Source organism: Fistularia commersonii, chromosome 3, assembly GCF_037954325.1.
Source record: "Fistularia commersonii isolate RoL2024-O1a breed Wild chromosome 3, RoL_Fcom_v1.0, whole genome shotgun sequence".
NCBI lineage: Eukaryota > Metazoa > Chordata > Actinopteri > Syngnathiformes > Fistulariidae > Fistularia > Fistularia commersonii.
The window spans coordinates 17,582,845-17,600,884 of NC_141286.1; the positions used below are offsets into that span (position 1 = coordinate 17,582,845).

Sequence of the window (18,040 nt, forward strand, 5' to 3'; positions counted from 1 at the left end):
AAATGTAAGTTGTAGTCCTTCAATTCATATTCATGCGAGTGTTATTTCACGATTATGTGAAAATACCTTATTCATTCATAAGATAAATCTTCTCATGGTTTCCGCAGTGGCTTAGTAACACACAGGTTTGTGAAACCTATCGTGTCGTAGCCTGTGTGGTATTATAAAAGTAAGTCACTTATCTCTCTTTTTCTCTCTCTCTCTCTTTCTGTCATATATAGTCAATAGTCTAGTCTCTTTTTAACAGAAACTTGGCCAATTTATAATTTTAATGTATGCAACTAGTCATCAAAAAATTACTTACTGATAACTAGTAACCAGTTACAAAAGGATCACATAGCAATTCTTATAATTGGGAACTTAAGTAAAAAAAAATAAAATAAACTGTAAATATTTGAATGTGCTATCGATATCTGAATATCATGAAAGTGTTTTTAGCTCATGCGCTTTAAATACATAGATTTTTCCATCAAGACAAGCCCGCTATTTGTTTTCTCTTGTGTAGATACAAATTAAGGAAGTCTCTTATCAAGGTTAGACCTCTAAATATGTGCCGACTGCCTCAAATGTCAACAGCGGTCAATTTAATCCCAACCCTTTAACAACTTGTGGGAACTGGTCATACTTTTGGGACCCAGAACAAGGAGGTGAAAACAAACATCTTCCTGCCTGTATCACATCATAGGAAATCACAAGTAAGGCCTTGGCCATTTGTTTCCTTAAAAGGGCAGAAAACTGACTCTTACATTAATGGGGTTGGACCCATGGGCACTCACACACAGGGTCCTGTAGCTGTATGGTGGCCAATGTGGCAGTTAGGAGGATGTGGCTTGAGCCGTGGGGAGGGTTATCCCCCTCATCTGACTCAACTGTGCTGCTCAGAGTCATGCCGAAGTGTGGCTATTCACATGTGATCCCTGTCAGGTGAGGTTGGGAGATGAAGCCTGATGTTTCACTCTGTGGCCGTCTGCAGTGTTTTAAGCAGTGAGTCAGAGGGAGTCAGGCAGAATGGGCTTTGACTGCAGCCTGATCCTGGATAAACAGCAGCAAGTTGCGCCCAGACTCCACTGACTAACAAGCACAGAACGGTCTGCTGTGCTCAGATAGATACCACTTCATATTTTAATTACATCTATCATAGTTTGGAGATAATGAGGCTTTATCCATTCTAGCCCAGTCATGGACTTTGTTGAATGTATTACATGAGCCCAAATATGAATTACTCATGGTGTCTGAAGAACAAGGAACTGCATTGTAGAACAATTTAAGTATGATTACCCAACTCCACATAGTTTTCATCATCTTCTTTCCCCTTTTTGCGTATAACGCCTTATTACTCAAGCGTGTTGTAGGCTACTCCTTCACCCTCTGGTACCACACCCTGTCTAGCTTTCATAACTCATCACCAGCAAATGCCAATTACAGTGGCAAATGCAAACACTAATCAGGTATGGCTCTGTTTACTATAAAGATGGGGCCTGTTGGAGTTGGCATACACTGCTGCAGATGTTTGTCCCCCCCTTCCCTTAGAAAAGAAAGATCGGATATCATTCACTGAACCCTTACACATGCACGCCCACACTCACACACACCTCCTCTCTGCTCTTACTACCTCCCCTGCAGCAGAACCAAGAAGGGGCAGGACATTGGGAGGAGGTTGAAAACCAATGTACTGTCTGTGTGTCTGAGCTCAGAGAAGTAAAAGCTGTTAGTATTCTGCCTGCCTCACTCATAACAGAGAGAAGTGCGCTCTCTGGAGGCACTTAGGAATTACTGCGCTTCAACTAAGGTATTACTGAGCTTCAAAATAATTTGCTATACTTGCCCATAATTTCTTGCCAAACTGAGTACATTTACATAAAAACAAGTGATAAGCTACAACAAACACATATGAAAATCCACCTCACTGGTGTTCAGATAATGTGTTTTCAGGCATTATATAAACTTAATCCTCTTTCTTTCAGTTGTTACAAATGCAGTATTCACTGAAATTTATCATACTTTTACAGTTAGAACAGAAATGATCAGTCACAAAGAAAAAGATCCTTTACTGACAAATACACATCTTAAAGTGGTACTAGAGTGCATTGCAATAACGATAAGAAAATGTTTCCCAAGGCAGTCACACAGCATTTTAGGTGTTTTTGAACGCTTGGCACTGTTGTAATAGTTACCAGGTTTGTTTTACCCATAAATCCAGCAAATTTTGTCGCTGTTTGGTTTCTGTTTACATTGGAAATGAGGGTAGTTGATTGTTGAACCTAGGAGAATGATTGGAGAATGAATGAATGTTTGGTAAATTCGTTTTGCTGATGACGAGACAAGAGAAAAAGCTTGAACTGCTTTGCTCTGTCGATTATACGGGCAACATGCCTGCTGCTATGTGGGCTGCGCATTAGCTTCTCCATTCTGCTACTCCATACATGAAAGAGCCACGTGGAAAGGAAATGAATGGTGGCTGAACCTGTGAATGAATCAGGGAGTGCAATGTGGTATGTGTGTTTCTGTAGGTGTGTGTTGGGGGTGGCGGATGTCGATGAAGATCCGGGTTTATCATATTCAACCCATTTTTTTTTAGCTCACTTTGAAGTCCATGCCTGCTCTCTGCCTTGTTTGAATTTTAGATTCATTTTCAGTTTCATGTTAAAAAAAGATGGAGGAAAGCTGCATAATAAAGACAAGCAACTCACGACCCTCTTGTAGTCTTCTAAGCATTAAATGACTGAGGTTCCTGTTTATGGACTACCTTTAATAAACTATTCAAGAATCCTAGTTTAAGCTGCAAGTTACAGCTTTCATGACCTACATTCTGTATATCAAGAGGGATTTTTTTTCTTTTTGGCTGTGCCCCACAGATCTAAGTAAGCACACTGAAGAGTTAATGTGTCCGAGATCAATGTTCAAAATAATTTAATATAAACTTACCCCATGTGTTAAAAAGATATTTTTCTTTTTTGAGCCAACCAGATCAAATTGAGTTTAGTTCAGAGCATTGGTTCTTCATATATCAACATCCAGTGATAGCAATCTTCAGTCAAGGTTTTGGCAAACCAGCTTTATATCTCGATAAATCTGTTGCACAGTAATTTTTTTTGCGACGAACTGTGTTAGATGTCTGAATACATGCATGGGGATAAACATGCTGCGTTTGATAAATTCCCTTAAAAGTCGGGAGCTGACCTTAGTCAGTCTGACTTTATTTCATAGAAACTAAACATTCAGTTGCCGATGAGCAGAATCATATAGTCATGAAACAAGTTCAGTAAAATCAACACTGTGTCATTTAAGGAAGAATCTATGTCACTGTTGACTGCTGACACTGGCTACAGTGGCCACTAATTGAAGGATGGGATTCACATAAGTGATCATCCTCAGAGACAGAACAAAGCGGTGGGAATGTAAAGACTCAAACTACTCCTGATTCACTTAAGTAGATACAAGAGTGGTCGTTTGATACACCAACAATATGGTTAGTGGAAAAAAAAAAAGGAAACCAATATAGCCGATTTTTCATTTACGTTCTTCAAAATGCAATCCAATATTCCATCTTTTGCCTCAGTATACATTTACACCTCAGCAAAAGGAAAAACAAAATGAAGACAATTTAGTAATTTTACTTATTAAGTTAATTCCTCTAGTTCCTGGTGTTACTTTTCCTCAGCTCCTCTTCTAATAAAATGTAAATATTTTTAAACCGCAGGGTCGTAAAATAAATCACAAGCATGTCAGTTTCCAAGCCAGGAACAGTTGTTATGAATTTGTTTTTGTGTGTGAAGTCACTGCTGGCTCTCCACTGCTACTTTCCTAACATATTTTCCCATGTCCCACTAGGAGACTCAAGACCCCTCTGCTGTGCTGTGGCTGGATGAGATCCAAGATGCTATTCTGAGGGCTAACCAGGACACAAAAGAGGCTTTACATTGTAAAAATACACACTTTGATACACACTACATCTTATTGAAACCATTTATAGTCTTTTTTTGAAGGGAGGGGAGCTCGTGGGGCATTATGTGTGCCAAGTTTAAGAGTCCACGATATAAAGAATTTGAAGGATAAATGCAAAGTAATGTTTTTATCTCTGTGTCTGCAGTGTCTCAGTCCATCCAGGCCATAAATGAGGCGGTTGATAGTGGCGATTCAGCCCAGACAATTGCTGCATTGCGGAACCCCGGTGCAGGACTGTACGGCGTCACCTCTGAATGTGCGCAGACCTACCAGGATGATTTGGCAAAAATCAAAGATGAAAAGAAGAATGCTGGTGAGGAAAACACCTGTGGATGAATAAGACTGATTTGTGTCCCTCACTACTGCTATAAAAAAAACTAATGATGGAATTCTTTTCTTCTGAAAAGAGCAGTCTTCACCTCAATTAAGATACTCTCAATCACATTTTGTGGCATTAGGGCATTTCTGTTGTCCATATTTAGTTTATATGAAGAATTTTGAGCACTCAAGTCAAAGACAGACAAATGCAAAGCACATTTTTAGTCTTAAATAAGGGGTTTATGATTGATCAAATATTAATCTAAAGTGTACATTTGAGTCCCCACAAATAAAATAACAAAATCACTTTGATACTGATGTTGAATCCAGGAGATTCTAAAGGTTTTTCCTCATGCGATGCTTTGCATGTTACATCAAGGGGTTTCTTTTTAACTATTTAATCACAGCTTTTCCCATGGTGTACAGCCTGTGAAAACCATGCCCTATGTGCAGTCAGACTCACATTAATGTTGAAACATTAATAGATGAATAGATATTTCACCATAGTATATTTCTAAATCAGACAGAATTCAAACCTGTGTGGCTAAATCTCTCTTGATTTAATTCAGGGTAAAATATTTATTTTTTGATTGTAGTAGATATAATGAATCTTGGTTTATTAGAATCAGTTTTGATCTTATGCAAAGATGTGTGAGTTAGAAGCACAATTTGTTTAAATTAGAATTTTCAATGCTGAAGTATTTTAACTATCAATTTCTGCTTGTGAATTGTTGATCCATATATCCCATAGTTTCTGGGCAAAGAGAGGACTTAATTTTATTCAATGCATTTGATTGTTTTAAGATGTAAAGGTGGCATAGTGCTGGGTTCCTGTAATGTAGGACCTTTCTGGAAAAAAAACTTCTAGTACTTGAAAAGAAACTGCTGGTTGTTTTGAGGTTGTTTTGATGAAGATAGTTTCACAGTCCACCCCGCTGCTCTGCACTCAGACATACACCTATACCACCATCTTAGATCACAGTAAAATTGCAATCACGATCACCCAGTCCTTCTGTGATATTGTAAGACAGAAGTGATAAAGATTCAAATACCAAAGGCCAAAAAACCTCTTGGTAAACAAAGTGTGGCCACATACAGTTTCCCAAGATCTCACCCGTCTTACCCAAGATAACTTGTTTCAAAGTTAACAACGTTGTGCAATACTGTCGGATTGTAGAAACATCAATTCCTGCAACACTGTTGCACGAAGGAAACAGAACTTTTGTGGAAAAACATCATTTCCCTCTAAGTTTATTATCATTTTATACCAGATTGATATTTTTTTCTCCTGTATTTATTTAAGTTTACTAAGGCTAACTTATTTTGACAATATTTAACTGTGAAGTACTTTCCAATACTAGTTTGAGACATTCGTGGTAAATAAATGATTGTGGTAAATGAGTTATTCACCTTGCAACATAAGTAATTTCATCCATCCGTCCTGCACATTGTGATGTTGCATGTCCAGGTGATAATGGCAGTGACTGGGTCCAGCACTGGGTTAAGGGTGGTCACAGTTACTACTACAACCTGAAGACCAGTGAGGGCACTTGGGCACAACCAGAGGGCTTTCAAGAAAACAACTGCCAGCTTAACAAGGAGGAAATCCAGGTGTGTCACTGTCTCAGGGAAGCAGTGTAAGCTCATACCTTTTCAATCCGGCATTTAACTGTGTTTGTTCCTTTTAGTCTGTGGTGTCGGGGGTAACCACAGCTTACAATCGGGAGCAGCTGTGGCTGGCTAATGAAGTTCTAATAACCAAATTGCAAGCGCGCTGTCGTGGGTACCTTGTGAGGAAAGCCCACAAGGAACGGATGAATTTCCTGGAATCCCAAGACCCAGCTGTTACATGCATACAGGTAAGCGGGCCGTATACCAACATCATAATGGCAATCTTCACAGTTAAATCTGTCTATCTAATGCTATTCTCTGCATACTCTTCTCTCTAAGCTAACTAGATGCCCCCTTTCATAACATTCATAAATCTTTTCTTTGGTCTTCCTCTGGGCCCTCTGCCTTGCAGCTTCAACCTCAGCATCCCTCTACCCACATCTTCACTGAACTTCCTCTGTACATGTCAGAACCATCTCTGTCTGACTGTATTTCCAGAACATCTAACACTGTCATCCCCTGATGGTCTCATTTATGAGCCTGTCCACCTTCATCCCTCCCAAAGAGAACATCTTCATCTCTGCTACCTCCAGCTCATCCTTGTCTTTTCTTCAATATCACTGTCTCCAGTGCTGACTGAATTATTTATTGTTAATCATCCTATGAAGAGATTAATCTGTCTGCTTGTACAATGTGTGTGTGTGTGTGTGTGTGTGTGCGTGCGTGCGTGCGTGTGTGTGTGATATACTTGTTTTTCCTCAGGCTCACTGGAAAGGATACCAGCAGAAGAAGAAATTCCAGGATCGCAAGCAGTATCTGAAAGACCATAGTGAGGAGGCAGTCAAAGTAAAGTGACAACGCTGCTTCATCAGATATCATAAATGTATGCTAGAATTTCATAATAAAGAATTCCTTCTTTCTCAGATCCAAGCAATGGTTCGAATGCATCAAGCTCGTAAGAAATACAAGGATCGCCTAAAGTACTTCCAAGATCATGTGAGTAGCTGTCCCCCTTCACATTATAACAACTGTAAATTGAGTGTGAGAAAAGTGACTGTACATTTTTCACTACAAAAACCAATTTCCTGAGACTTAATGAAGGCTTTTAATCATGTTGCCTCTTGCAATCATGTCACATAGTTTCCCCTGACACATTGGCTGACATTTACCCAGGTCCCTTTGGGGTTTGAGGGAGGCAGATGGCTCATTTAACACCCTCAAAATGTCATTTCCACACTGACTCAGAGGATTTCTGTGGTTTATAATTTGGATTATTGATAGCTGTTCTTTATTGCAGATCAATGAAGTGGTGAAAATTCAAGCTTTCATCAGAGCCAACAAGGCCAGGGATGATTACAAGACCCTGAGTAAGTATTCCTCCATTGCAATTCTGTATTGGCAAGACCTTATCAGGTCTTCTCAACATCTCTCTGGCCCATTCTCATGAGCGTAGTATCTAAACAGGTATCGAGGGACTTTCCTCAGATTTGGTTCAAATATTCACTTGGACTGAGGATAATCTAATGATATATGAGTCATCAAATGGCATAGGTCATGTTCTAAATGATGTAACAAAACCTCTATTTGTGAATTTGTGTCTGCATAAAAATCTTGTTGACCTATTTTTCTGATTCGGCGCAAATGTTCATCTGAATTTAAGGATAATGCGATTGAGCTCATTACTTTCATCAGTCACTACAATGTTTCACACATTTTTCCCCGTTCTATTTATATAGAATCCGGCATTCCAGCTTGTTCTCAAAGGTTAATTTGGTGATCCGATCTGTTAGACTGAACAGACTAATTATTCTGTATTCAGTATTTTCATAAATTAGTTAAATTGTGTATTCAAATTCTAGACAAACATGGTAAAGTGAGTGACTGCAGTTGGTCATAAATTAGTTAGTAGTTTAATTGCTCATTTAATATTCCTTTGTCTCACAACTTCCTCACAAAGTCAATGCGGCGGATCCACCAATGGCAGTGGTGAGGAAGTTTGTGCACCTGTTGGATCACAGCGACCAGGACTTCCAGGAGGAACTGGAACTGATGCGGCTTCGTGAGGAAGTTGTTACCAATATACGCTCCAATCAGCAGCTAGAGAATGACCTGAACCTAATGGATATCAAGATCGGTCTGCTGGTGAAGAACAAAATCACACTGCAAGAAGTGGTGTCGCACAGCAAGAAGCTGACCAAGAAGAACAAGGGCCAACTCTCTAACATGATGATGATGAACAAGCATAGGGGAGGCCTCAAGGCCCTCAGCAAGGAGAAGAGGGTCAAATTGGAGGCCTACCAATTCCTCTTCTACCTTTTACAGGTAACTGTAGGTCTTTGATCATTTTAGTTAAATCCTCTCCAACTGTGCACCTTTTCAAATGGCTATCAATCATTTCACAAAAAAGAACTTAAGAACAAATTAATTTGAAGTACAGCGTTATTGAGTTTGATTGACTGATTTTGGCATTTACTTTTGTCCTTGAATACATGATGCCTGTTATCGCATCATTTACGTTTCAAAGAGTTTCAAAATCTGTGTTTTTTACTGGAAACCCCAAATTAACTCATGATAACCTGAGGACCCTAATTGGAAGTAATTAGGAGATCATGTGTCAGGAGGTATTTCGATTTGGATGGAACAATATTCCTTTCAGATCTAAGCACCAGAATGTTAATGCATTGTGGATCTGTAATGTAAATTGAATCTGAATTTGTTACTACGTCATTTTTTTTTTCCTAAATGGACTTTTTTTTCTCTTGGAATATTCCTCAATAATACAGCAAAATATATAAAGAGCTAAATGGCAGGAAATAAATCGACAAAATTAACACCAGAAAATTTAATTGTCTTATATGTGAGGGTGGGATCAATAATTTGCCATTTTGTGCATTTCCTCTAAAGTAAAATCACTAAAGCCCGTCCCCTAATTGCAAATCCAGAGCCCTCATTCTTCATTATTTATCCTTGATTATTTAAATATATTTGCACGGTGATAAAACCCCATTAATGTAATTTGGTCACATCCAAGTCATCATGCCCACCAGCTCTGTTTGTTGAACCAGCTGTCTGTGTCGCTCTGTAAAACCGTATTTAACCTGATTTTTCTTTTTTTTTCCAGACCAATCCTACTTACCTGGCCAAGCTCATCTTCCAGATGCCCCAGAATAAATCCACAAAGTTTATGGACTCCGTCATCTTCACCCTGTATAATTATGCCTCTAACCAGAGAGAGGAATACTTGCTGCTGAAGCTTTTCAAAACTGCCCTACAGGAAGAGATCAAGTGAGACCAGATGCAGAGTCATTAAAATCCTGTATATTGAGCATTAATCATTTTATATTTGGTTCTTAAACTCTTTTTTCCTCATCTGCAGGTCTAAAGTTGACCAGATGAAGGAGATTGTCACAGGAAATCCAACGGTCATTAAGATGGTGGTGAGTTTCCACCGAGGTGCTCGTGGTCAGAATGCTCTGAGACAGATCCTGGCACCTGTTGTCAAGGAGATCATGGACGATAAAACGCTCAACATCAAGACCGACCCGGTGGACATCTACAAGAGCTGGGTCAACCAGATGGAGACGCAGACTGGAGAGGCCAGGTAAGCTTCAACCAGGTGGTCCAATACTGATAGTTAAACTGCTTGACTTGACTTGAAAATAAGCTGTCAGTGTATACATCAACATATTTACTGCAGTTTTCAATTAACTCACGTTTATCATTAAAACTTAATGTCAGGCCAGATTTTCAGTTTACTTTTGCCAGAAAAGTTAATCTTTCAAATTACCTTTGCCTAATGGTATCACCATAGACATACTCATTGTTGTCCAAAAAATATATCAAGAGTGTCTACCAAAATCCCCCCCCCCCAAAAAAAAACCTTAATTGAATAAAAAGGTTAATACCTTTTTGGTATCCTTAAAACTGGGCCTTTAACTCAGCTGTCATTAAAAAAATATTGTGAAACAAAATAAGATAGCTTTGATGGTTCTCAACAACCTTTTAGTTCTTTTAAGATAAGGTCCTTAAACTAAAACATCTTAGTATATTTTGTTTTCAAAGAGAGGTAATGCAAAAAAAAAAAAAGTTTATTATGATGTCACAGTTTAGGTGAAATCAAAATTTTGTGACAATAACGACAGATTGACCTTGCTTTTATAAATATCAATAATTCTCCGTGACCAATTGCCAAAAATGCAGATGCTATGTAATGGACTATACTAAAAACTCCATTGCAGTATCACTTGTCTAAAGACTGATAAAGAAAAACTCAAAAAGTTTAGCTATCATTTTTGGCCAAATTCAAATAAAAGTAAATTGCCTTCAAACACAGCTGATAAGTGTCTCAGCTGCCAGGTTGTTGCCATGTTAATCAATATATTATAATGAATGCTAAGCTGTTACTCCAGTCTTTTGACAAGAAGCTAACTTCTGTTGAGCACATGGTTTTGAGACTCATTCTATACCACATGTGTCAAACTCAAGGCCTGCGGGCCGAATGTGGCCCGCCTCTTCATTTAATGTGGCCCGTGAGAACGTCTCAAAAGGTCTGATTGTCTTAAAATTAATAAGTCAAATGTGTGCATTGACCATAAACTACATTTCCCACTATTCATGCTGATTATGTAACCCCTGATGTTACGGCATCCCGCCATTAGATTGCAGTGAATCCACATCAATGCCAGTGAGTAATATAAATGCCAGTGAGTAATGATAAATGAGAAAAGTTGATGCAGATGGAAGGCTGTTTCAAGACAGATGGGAATGCATATGTTACATTTTGGATTTGAATGAGTAATAAATTCAGAGCTATTTCACATTTAGGAGTAGTTAAATTTATTTGATTACATTTATACTGTTCCATGTGGCCCTTTGAGGGTGACAATTTTGCTGATGCGGCCCTCTGTGAAAATGAGTTTGACACCCCTGTTCTATACCTTGGATATCAAAAGGTTTGGCCTGGTATCAGAATACCAGTCCAGATGAATCATGAAATGTAGCAATATCACAAATGCATTTGCAATATCTTTACAAAATATTGATATTTACTTTGTATTTACAACCCAGTCATTTTCCTTTGCTGCATTGATTGTCTTCTTTTCCTCTCCTGTTTGTAACAGCAAGCTGCCATACGATGTAACTCCTGAGCAGGCAATGGCCCATGAGGAAGTGAGAACAAGACTGGAGGCCTCCATCAGGAGCATGAAGACCATCACCGACAAGTTCCTTTCTGCTATAGTCGTCTCAGTAGATAAGATTCCGTAGGTCCCTTAGATTGAGTCACATTTTTAATAATCAGCAAATTCAAACCTACAGCTATCACACGCTCACTGGGATTGTTTTTGTCTGTTAGATATGGAATGCGGTTTATCTCCAAAGTGCTGAAGGACACCCTCCACGAGAAGTTTCCAGATGCTACGGAGGACGAACTGCTCAAGGTTTGCTGTTTTAATTTTGTTTTAGTTCAGCACTTACAGGTCACAATGGTGCCATTCAAGCATAGCTGAGAAAAAGGACTGCCCTCTCGTGTTCTCGGCATCCCAATTTTATCTACTTGATAGTGTGGTAAATTTTCGGGGGGCTTTACAGTGGGGAAGGCCTTTATTTTACAATGTGCAGTAGCGCACTGATATGTTCAAAGATTGCATTTTATTATGTAAAAAGGGATGCAAAAGCCAGCAGCTTTCACCTCTATATCTTGTTCTTTAAAGACAATTTGCAGCAGCATACTAACTGTAAGCATAGTACTTTCTCTCCGGCTTCTTCATCAGGCATCTCATCTTTCCCCTTGCTTCCCTGCTTCTTATTCATCTATTTTTATACCCCCTCCTCTTCTTTTTTGACTTTCTGCATTGCCAAGCGGCTCCAGCCTTTGTATCGGCGCAGGGTTGTACTCCTGTCCGCTGACGTTAGGTGAGCCTCACCACTCTCCTGGCTCTCCTTCACTTCCTGCTCAAGCCTGTCCTGACATAGTCAACGGCACTTCCTTTTTTCATGTGACAGCACCTTTGAAACTGATAAATCTCAAGACAGTTTGCCCATGATAAGTGATGTGTAATTAATTTGCACCTTTTGATAGTTTTTTGAAAACAAACAACAATGGAAAAGATGTGTTTATCCTATTTAGTTGGCAAATCTACAGGGATAACCTGCTAATTTTGAAATTGTATTATGAGGGAACAAGTTTAAGAGGAAAAACATCACATATTCCTTTATTTGTTATTCTACAATGACAATTCTCAGTTAAAATAGATTTTTAATTTTAACCCAATCTCAAATGTGTTTTTTTTTCCTCCATAATCTGTGACCTTATAATATTTTAAAAAGGCACTGAGAATATTTCTTTCTCACAGATATTACCATTGAATATTGAACTTAATGTTATTGATTGTGCCATTTCAGATTGTTGGGAATCTGCTATATTACCGTTACATGAACCCAGCCATCGTTGCCCCCGATGCTTTTGACATCATCGAAGTATCTGCAGGGGGTCAGCTGACCACCGAACAGCGACGGAACCTGGGCTCAGTCGCCAAGATGCTGCAGCATGCCGCCTCCAATAAGATGTTCCTGGGTGATAACGCCCACCTCAACCCCATCAATGAATATCTCAGCAATTCCTACCTGAAGTTCAGGTTTGATGTTTATTATTTGAGAAAATATATAACCAGGAATGTTGGAAGGGATAAAGAAAGTTTCATGCATTTTTTGCATTTCAAATGCATTTTTTGTGTTGTTGTTTTTTTAACTTCCGCGTCTTTCAGACGTGATTCTCTTCTTACTGTTTGACTCTCACCGAGGCGAATAATACACATGTGGTTTAAATATGCAAAACCGGTTCAGTCCTCAAATAGTCATTGTTCAGACATGGGTATCCTGTTAGGGATCCCAGGCATCCATATCTGAATTCAAGAGAAAACCAGAAAATGACAACATTTCCTTAAAAATTCCCTCTTGGCAAGAAAAAGCTTATATGTGGAAACCCTGGAACCTGAAGGTTCTCAGCCACAAACACTGAAGCCAACATCCTGTGTCCAGATGCCTAACTTGGGCAATATTTGTGCTTGTTTTTCTTTTTTTTCTTTTTTTTTTTTTGAAAGGAGGGTTTATGATCAGATCATAAACCCTCCTTAAATCCCAATTTTTCAGCATACTATATCAGAAACACATACCAGTATTCATAATTGGTAGGATTTTTTGACCTACTGTATGTGTAAGGGGTATATTCAATTTTCTTTCATCACAGACGTTTCTTCCTGGCATCGTGTGACGTTCCAACACTGGAAGAAAAGTTCAACGTGGATCAGTATTCTGATTTAGTTACTGTCACAAAACCTGTAATCTACATCTCAATCGGAGAGATAGTCAACACCCACACGGTGAGTTTTCTCTCAACCTATGACATGGTTAAATATGATGCTTAATTTAAAAAAAGGCTAAACAATTTTGTGCTGAATGGCTCATTCTAGAATATCAGAGTCATAGACATTTAAGTCACAGATGAGTTTCAATTTTTAAAGATTGCTTCATAAAATGATTGTTAGATCCCCAAGAACAGTAGAACTGACATTGATTTTTCAGCAAAAACAGAAATAAAACAATTAAAATCTAAAAGTCACCTGTCTATGCCAATTTACTATTAAAGGATATTTTTTTCTTAAATTAATAGATTATCTCCCTTGTATTTCTCTGAAAGGTTAAGTCATTCATATACCCTTCAAATCTTCCATTTTCGTTGAAGTCAAGCTGCTTTTAAATTTTATTTTACTGCTAGAATCCAAACTAATGCTGACCTTTTTTCAATTACTGGATTTTTTTTTTTTTTTTTTTTAATTTTATCAAATAATCAAACATGTTAACAGATCTGTAAAATGTCAAAAACATTTTCCGGAAATTCTAATTACCTTAAAGCCCCTGTGTTTGAACAAATTTGAACATTTGATGAGCTGGTATCGGAGTGTGATCTTGACTTTTTTTCTCTTTCGTAAAGTTAAGACTGATTAAATGATGGTCAAAAGTGCAGAAACTGAATAGATGCAGTTTATAAAACCCTGTTTTGAGTTTTAGAAAATAAAAAAAAAAGAAGCATTGTCTATTTTATGACAAAAATAATGTTATGACGTGCATCCTTAAAGAGCATTGCAACAGCAGGCTTCCATCCAGTGCCATGAAATTCATGAATTTCTCACTTAATTATCGCCATCACTCGTAACGTGTCCACCTCGGGGGTTCCCTCTGTTGTTAGTTGCTGCTGGACCATCAGGATGCAATTGCTCCAGAGCACAATGACCCCATCCATGAGCTGCTGGAGGACCTGGGAGAGGTCCCCACTGTGGAGTCTCTCATTGGTGAGCGGGCTTGGCCTGACTTCTAAACACTCATCCGTGACAGTAGGAGAAATTCGTCTCTCCAAAGCAGTGCCTCTGCATGCAGTTTGTGAAATGTCCACCAATATTATGCTTTTAGCTGTAATGCAGCCTGCAACTAAATTCCAAAAGTGTCAAGAGCAAATGATCACAATGTGACTGCTGCCACAAACCATTTCCACAAACTAACCAGTAGAATACAAGGAAACAACACAGAAAACTCTGAGGTTAACTGAGGAAAACATGAGAGGAACACAGTGGCAGGAATCTTATGATCTAAACGACTGAAGTGAAGACATAGAGCAATTATTTACAGAATGCGCACAGCTGCTCTGAGCAGATGGTTATTTTGCTGTTTCCCACTCAGGTGAAAATCCACTCCCTCCTGAGGATCCCAACAAAGAACTGATGGGAAAGACAGAGGTCTCGCTTACTCTCACTAACAAGTTTGATGTCCCTGGTGAGGCCAACGCTGAGGTGGATGCCAAAACTCTCCTGCTCAAGTATGTTTAGACTGATTATTCAAGGAGAATAAAAAAAAAAAAACAATTGTTCGAGGCATTTCAATTGATTATTTTTATTTTCAGCACCAAGAGGCTGATTGTGGATGTGATCCGCTTCCAGCCAGGGGAGACGTTGACTGAGATCCTGGACTCCACTTCTGGCCCAGAACAGGTCCAGACTGAGAAAACTGAAATTACTTACTATAGTGAATCTAGATTGTCACCTGATGGCAGTCAGCTGGTCGCTGTGTCAAACTCTAAATCTACTTAATATCTTTGTGGCAATAAACAGAAAGAGGGTGTTTTACTTCCTTTGGAAAAGAAAGGCCTAAAGGCAACATCTTTTTTTATATATTGCTATATATAACCAATGTTTTATGATAGTAATAATTTTCCCCAGCATATAAATTATTATATTTAATGACTAAACTAATAGAGTACAGTTTAGTGAGTGATTCAGCAGATAAAAGTCTGAAAAAGTAACAAAAATCACCAGCAGTCAGCATGAGCCTGTAGAAAGAAATCCAAGATGTTCGCTGAAAAAAAGTGGGAAGTGATCTGAACAGCAGATGGTAAATCAGCAAGGAAAAAATGTTTTACAAGAAACTTGGAAAGTATCATAAAAGTTGGAGCTTAACATTTATCCCCCTCACTATTGAAATGTTATATTCAAGAGATGATCAGGGATCCTGTGCGTCACAGATCGTGTTTATTAAAATGCTTGTGAATGCAGCTTTAGACTATTTTTCTTTAGCTGGCCAAATCTAAATCTATTTAGCAGCTGCAGGCTGTTTCTTTTGCAAGCCAAATATAAAATTTTCTACTAAATGATGTAATAATTATGTGTAGTCCTTCATCACTCAACTGGTACTGCACTCTTAAAACACACCAATGGGAACAGTGTCTGTCAAAAGAGGCAAAACACTATAATATAAGCATTGAATAACATTAGTTGCTTTTTAGTGTGTTTGTTACACAAATGACAGTATTTGTAATCAGAAAAATTCAAAAATAAAGCATTGTGTGCTGTTATAAAAAATATTGTTCAGACTGTGCATTCTTTGTTGTGTTCCTGTACAACAGGAAGCAGAATACCAGCGAGCAATGCAGAGAAGGGCAATAAGAGACGCAAAGACTCCCGAGAAGATGAAGCAGGTGAAGCCAGTGGTGGATGACAGCCTGACGCTGCAGGGCAAGAAGGACAAGATCAAGAACAACCTGCAGAGGCTGACGGAACTAGGGAAGGTTCATCCTGAGAACCGCTATCAAGACCTGATCAACAATATAGCTAAGGTAATAAAGAAAAAAAAAAAAGGTCTGTGTTAGTAATCAAAATAAAAGTGGCATTTGATGCAATTGGTATGCTTTGTTCCCAGGATATCAGAAATCAGAGGAGGTATCGTCAGCGCAGGAAAGCTGAGCTGGTGAGACTTCAACAGACCAACTGCGCTCTGAATTCGAAGACCACTTTTTACAACGTGCAGATCGACTCTTATAATCAGTATATCAAGACATGCATGGACAACTTGGCCAGCAAGGGCAAGTGAGTGTCCTCCCCTTCTATTTAAAATGCCATGTTTTCCATTTCCTTTTTGCCCTTCTAACTTAATTTTCCAAATCATATGGAATTGATATAATATACCAGTAATATGTTGCCCTTTAAAATATAATTTTTACCTGAATCAGCAAGAATTGACTTGAAAACAAGGAAAATACTACATGGAAGTTTGCAAAACCTGGCCAAAGAAATTAGTATTTTAATCAATATTTGAATGTTTAATCATAAAGGTGAAATGATGCATCTTATTTCTTCATTCTAAGTTCTTGTGACAGTCTTGTGATGCAAGTTTTAAAATTAAATTGGTGAATTTTTTTGTGCCTATTTTGGCATAAATAACATTATCCCGAAACCATTAGATATCTAATGTTTTCCCCTATTCCCCAACCTCAAATAATTTTAAACACATGAGGTGGGGGATTAGTTTGAGACTGGAAAGACGTGTGTGAGGAAGCAATCGAACACCTTCATTCCCTCTTTAAAAGAATGATTTTAAATGAATGATTTTAAATGATTTTAAATGAAACTTTAAAAGAAACTTCAGGACAAACCGTAATAGGATTCAAACGATGGTTTTAAAACTTTTGTATGCAGAAGTTTCTCATCGAAAAATGTTTGTAGCTGAAACTTGTGGGTCAGAGGTAAGTTTTTTTTTTTTAGAACAGGTCTGGTCAATGATAAAAGATGGCGCAAATACAGACTTCAAAATGTGAGATTTATTTTATAAAAGTATTTTTGCCAATAAGTTTGAAAATATGTAAGTAACGTGAGAAGGCTAAAAATGTAATCCAATTATTGTGAGCACGTTAGGAGATGAACTGCCGCTTTAAACACATCACAGGTTTTATTCTAAAAGTACTTCTTGTCCCTCCCAGATGTTACTTATTGACTATTCTTAGTAACAATTGTGACTTTGAGTGTATGCTGTGCAAATTACCTTGCATTGTGTTGTACTGCTTTGTTTTGTACACCTGTCTTTCTGTCTTCAGGGTGTCAAAGAAACCAGGTGACAACAAGGCTAAGAAGAGTAAACAGATTTCACAGAAGTACACAGCAGCTCGCCTCCATGAGAAAGGGGTGCTGATCTCGATAGACGATTTGCAGCCCAACCAGTAAGTCAAAAGCTACTCATCTTCCAAAGACTTAAAGTTCACACATCTCAGTAGCCTCTATTGATTCATTTAATTTTTGATGAGTCTGTAGAAAATACCTGTTGGAAAGTAAATAAACAGTATTATAACTCAGGACAAGCCAATCCCCTATTTCATGGTGTCGGTCCTCATTAGGTCATGTGGGAGATGCATTATGAATTATTAAGGAATTATTAAGTTTTACAACTTCTTAAAACTTCTTGTAGATTTCTATTGAGTCATTGTAGTTCAGTAACAAACTGAATTGTTGAAGTTTACTGTTTGCATAGTTACTTCTTTTTTTAAATATTGATCAAAAGTTTCCTGTTCCCTCTTTTCTTCTCAGGTTCAAGAATGTTATTTTTGAGATTTCGCCATCAGACTCTGTGGGAGTGTTTGATGTGAAGGCCAAGTTAATGGGTGTGCACTTGGAGACATTACCGCTAGAATATCAGGTATTCATGACTTGATCGTGATTTCTTTTTTATTTGGGGGGGGCAAAGTTTTACTCCTAATAGAATTTGCATTAATTTGATTAATTTGTAAATAATACATAGAATAGTGTTATCTCAGCATAATCAAAAGATAGATTTAAAAGTAGTAAATTCT

General features: G+C 38.1%; 1 protein-coding gene across 1 annotated transcript in view; it reads left to right on the top strand.

Annotated features, from left to right (window-relative positions):
• Positions 1–18,040, top strand: part of iqgap1 (IQ motif containing GTPase activating protein 1) — a 54,607-nt gene that overhangs the window by 35,579 nt on the left and 988 nt on the right. Inside the window, exons 16-36 of the mRNA XM_086143926.1 lie at positions 3,832–3,922; positions 4,091–4,258; positions 5,732–5,874; positions 5,952–6,122; positions 6,637–6,720; positions 6,799–6,870; positions 7,172–7,241; positions 7,832–8,196; positions 8,996–9,159; positions 9,251–9,475; positions 10,995–11,135; positions 11,228–11,312; positions 12,277–12,509; positions 13,121–13,253; positions 14,120–14,222; positions 14,608–14,743; positions 14,828–14,915; positions 15,827–16,036; positions 16,120–16,286; positions 17,291–17,413; positions 17,778–17,886. Coding sequence (XP_086000052.1) covers positions 3,832–3,922; positions 4,091–4,258; positions 5,732–5,874; positions 5,952–6,122; positions 6,637–6,720; positions 6,799–6,870; positions 7,172–7,241; positions 7,832–8,196; positions 8,996–9,159; positions 9,251–9,475; positions 10,995–11,135; positions 11,228–11,312; positions 12,277–12,509; positions 13,121–13,253; positions 14,120–14,222; positions 14,608–14,743; positions 14,828–14,915; positions 15,827–16,036; positions 16,120–16,286; positions 17,291–17,413; positions 17,778–17,886 — 3,081 coding nt within the window. The remainder of the gene's footprint in view (positions 1–3,831; positions 3,923–4,090; positions 4,259–5,731; positions 5,875–5,951; positions 6,123–6,636; positions 6,721–6,798; positions 6,871–7,171; positions 7,242–7,831; positions 8,197–8,995; positions 9,160–9,250; positions 9,476–10,994; positions 11,136–11,227; positions 11,313–12,276; positions 12,510–13,120; positions 13,254–14,119; positions 14,223–14,607; positions 14,744–14,827; positions 14,916–15,826; positions 16,037–16,119; positions 16,287–17,290; positions 17,414–17,777; positions 17,887–18,040) is intronic.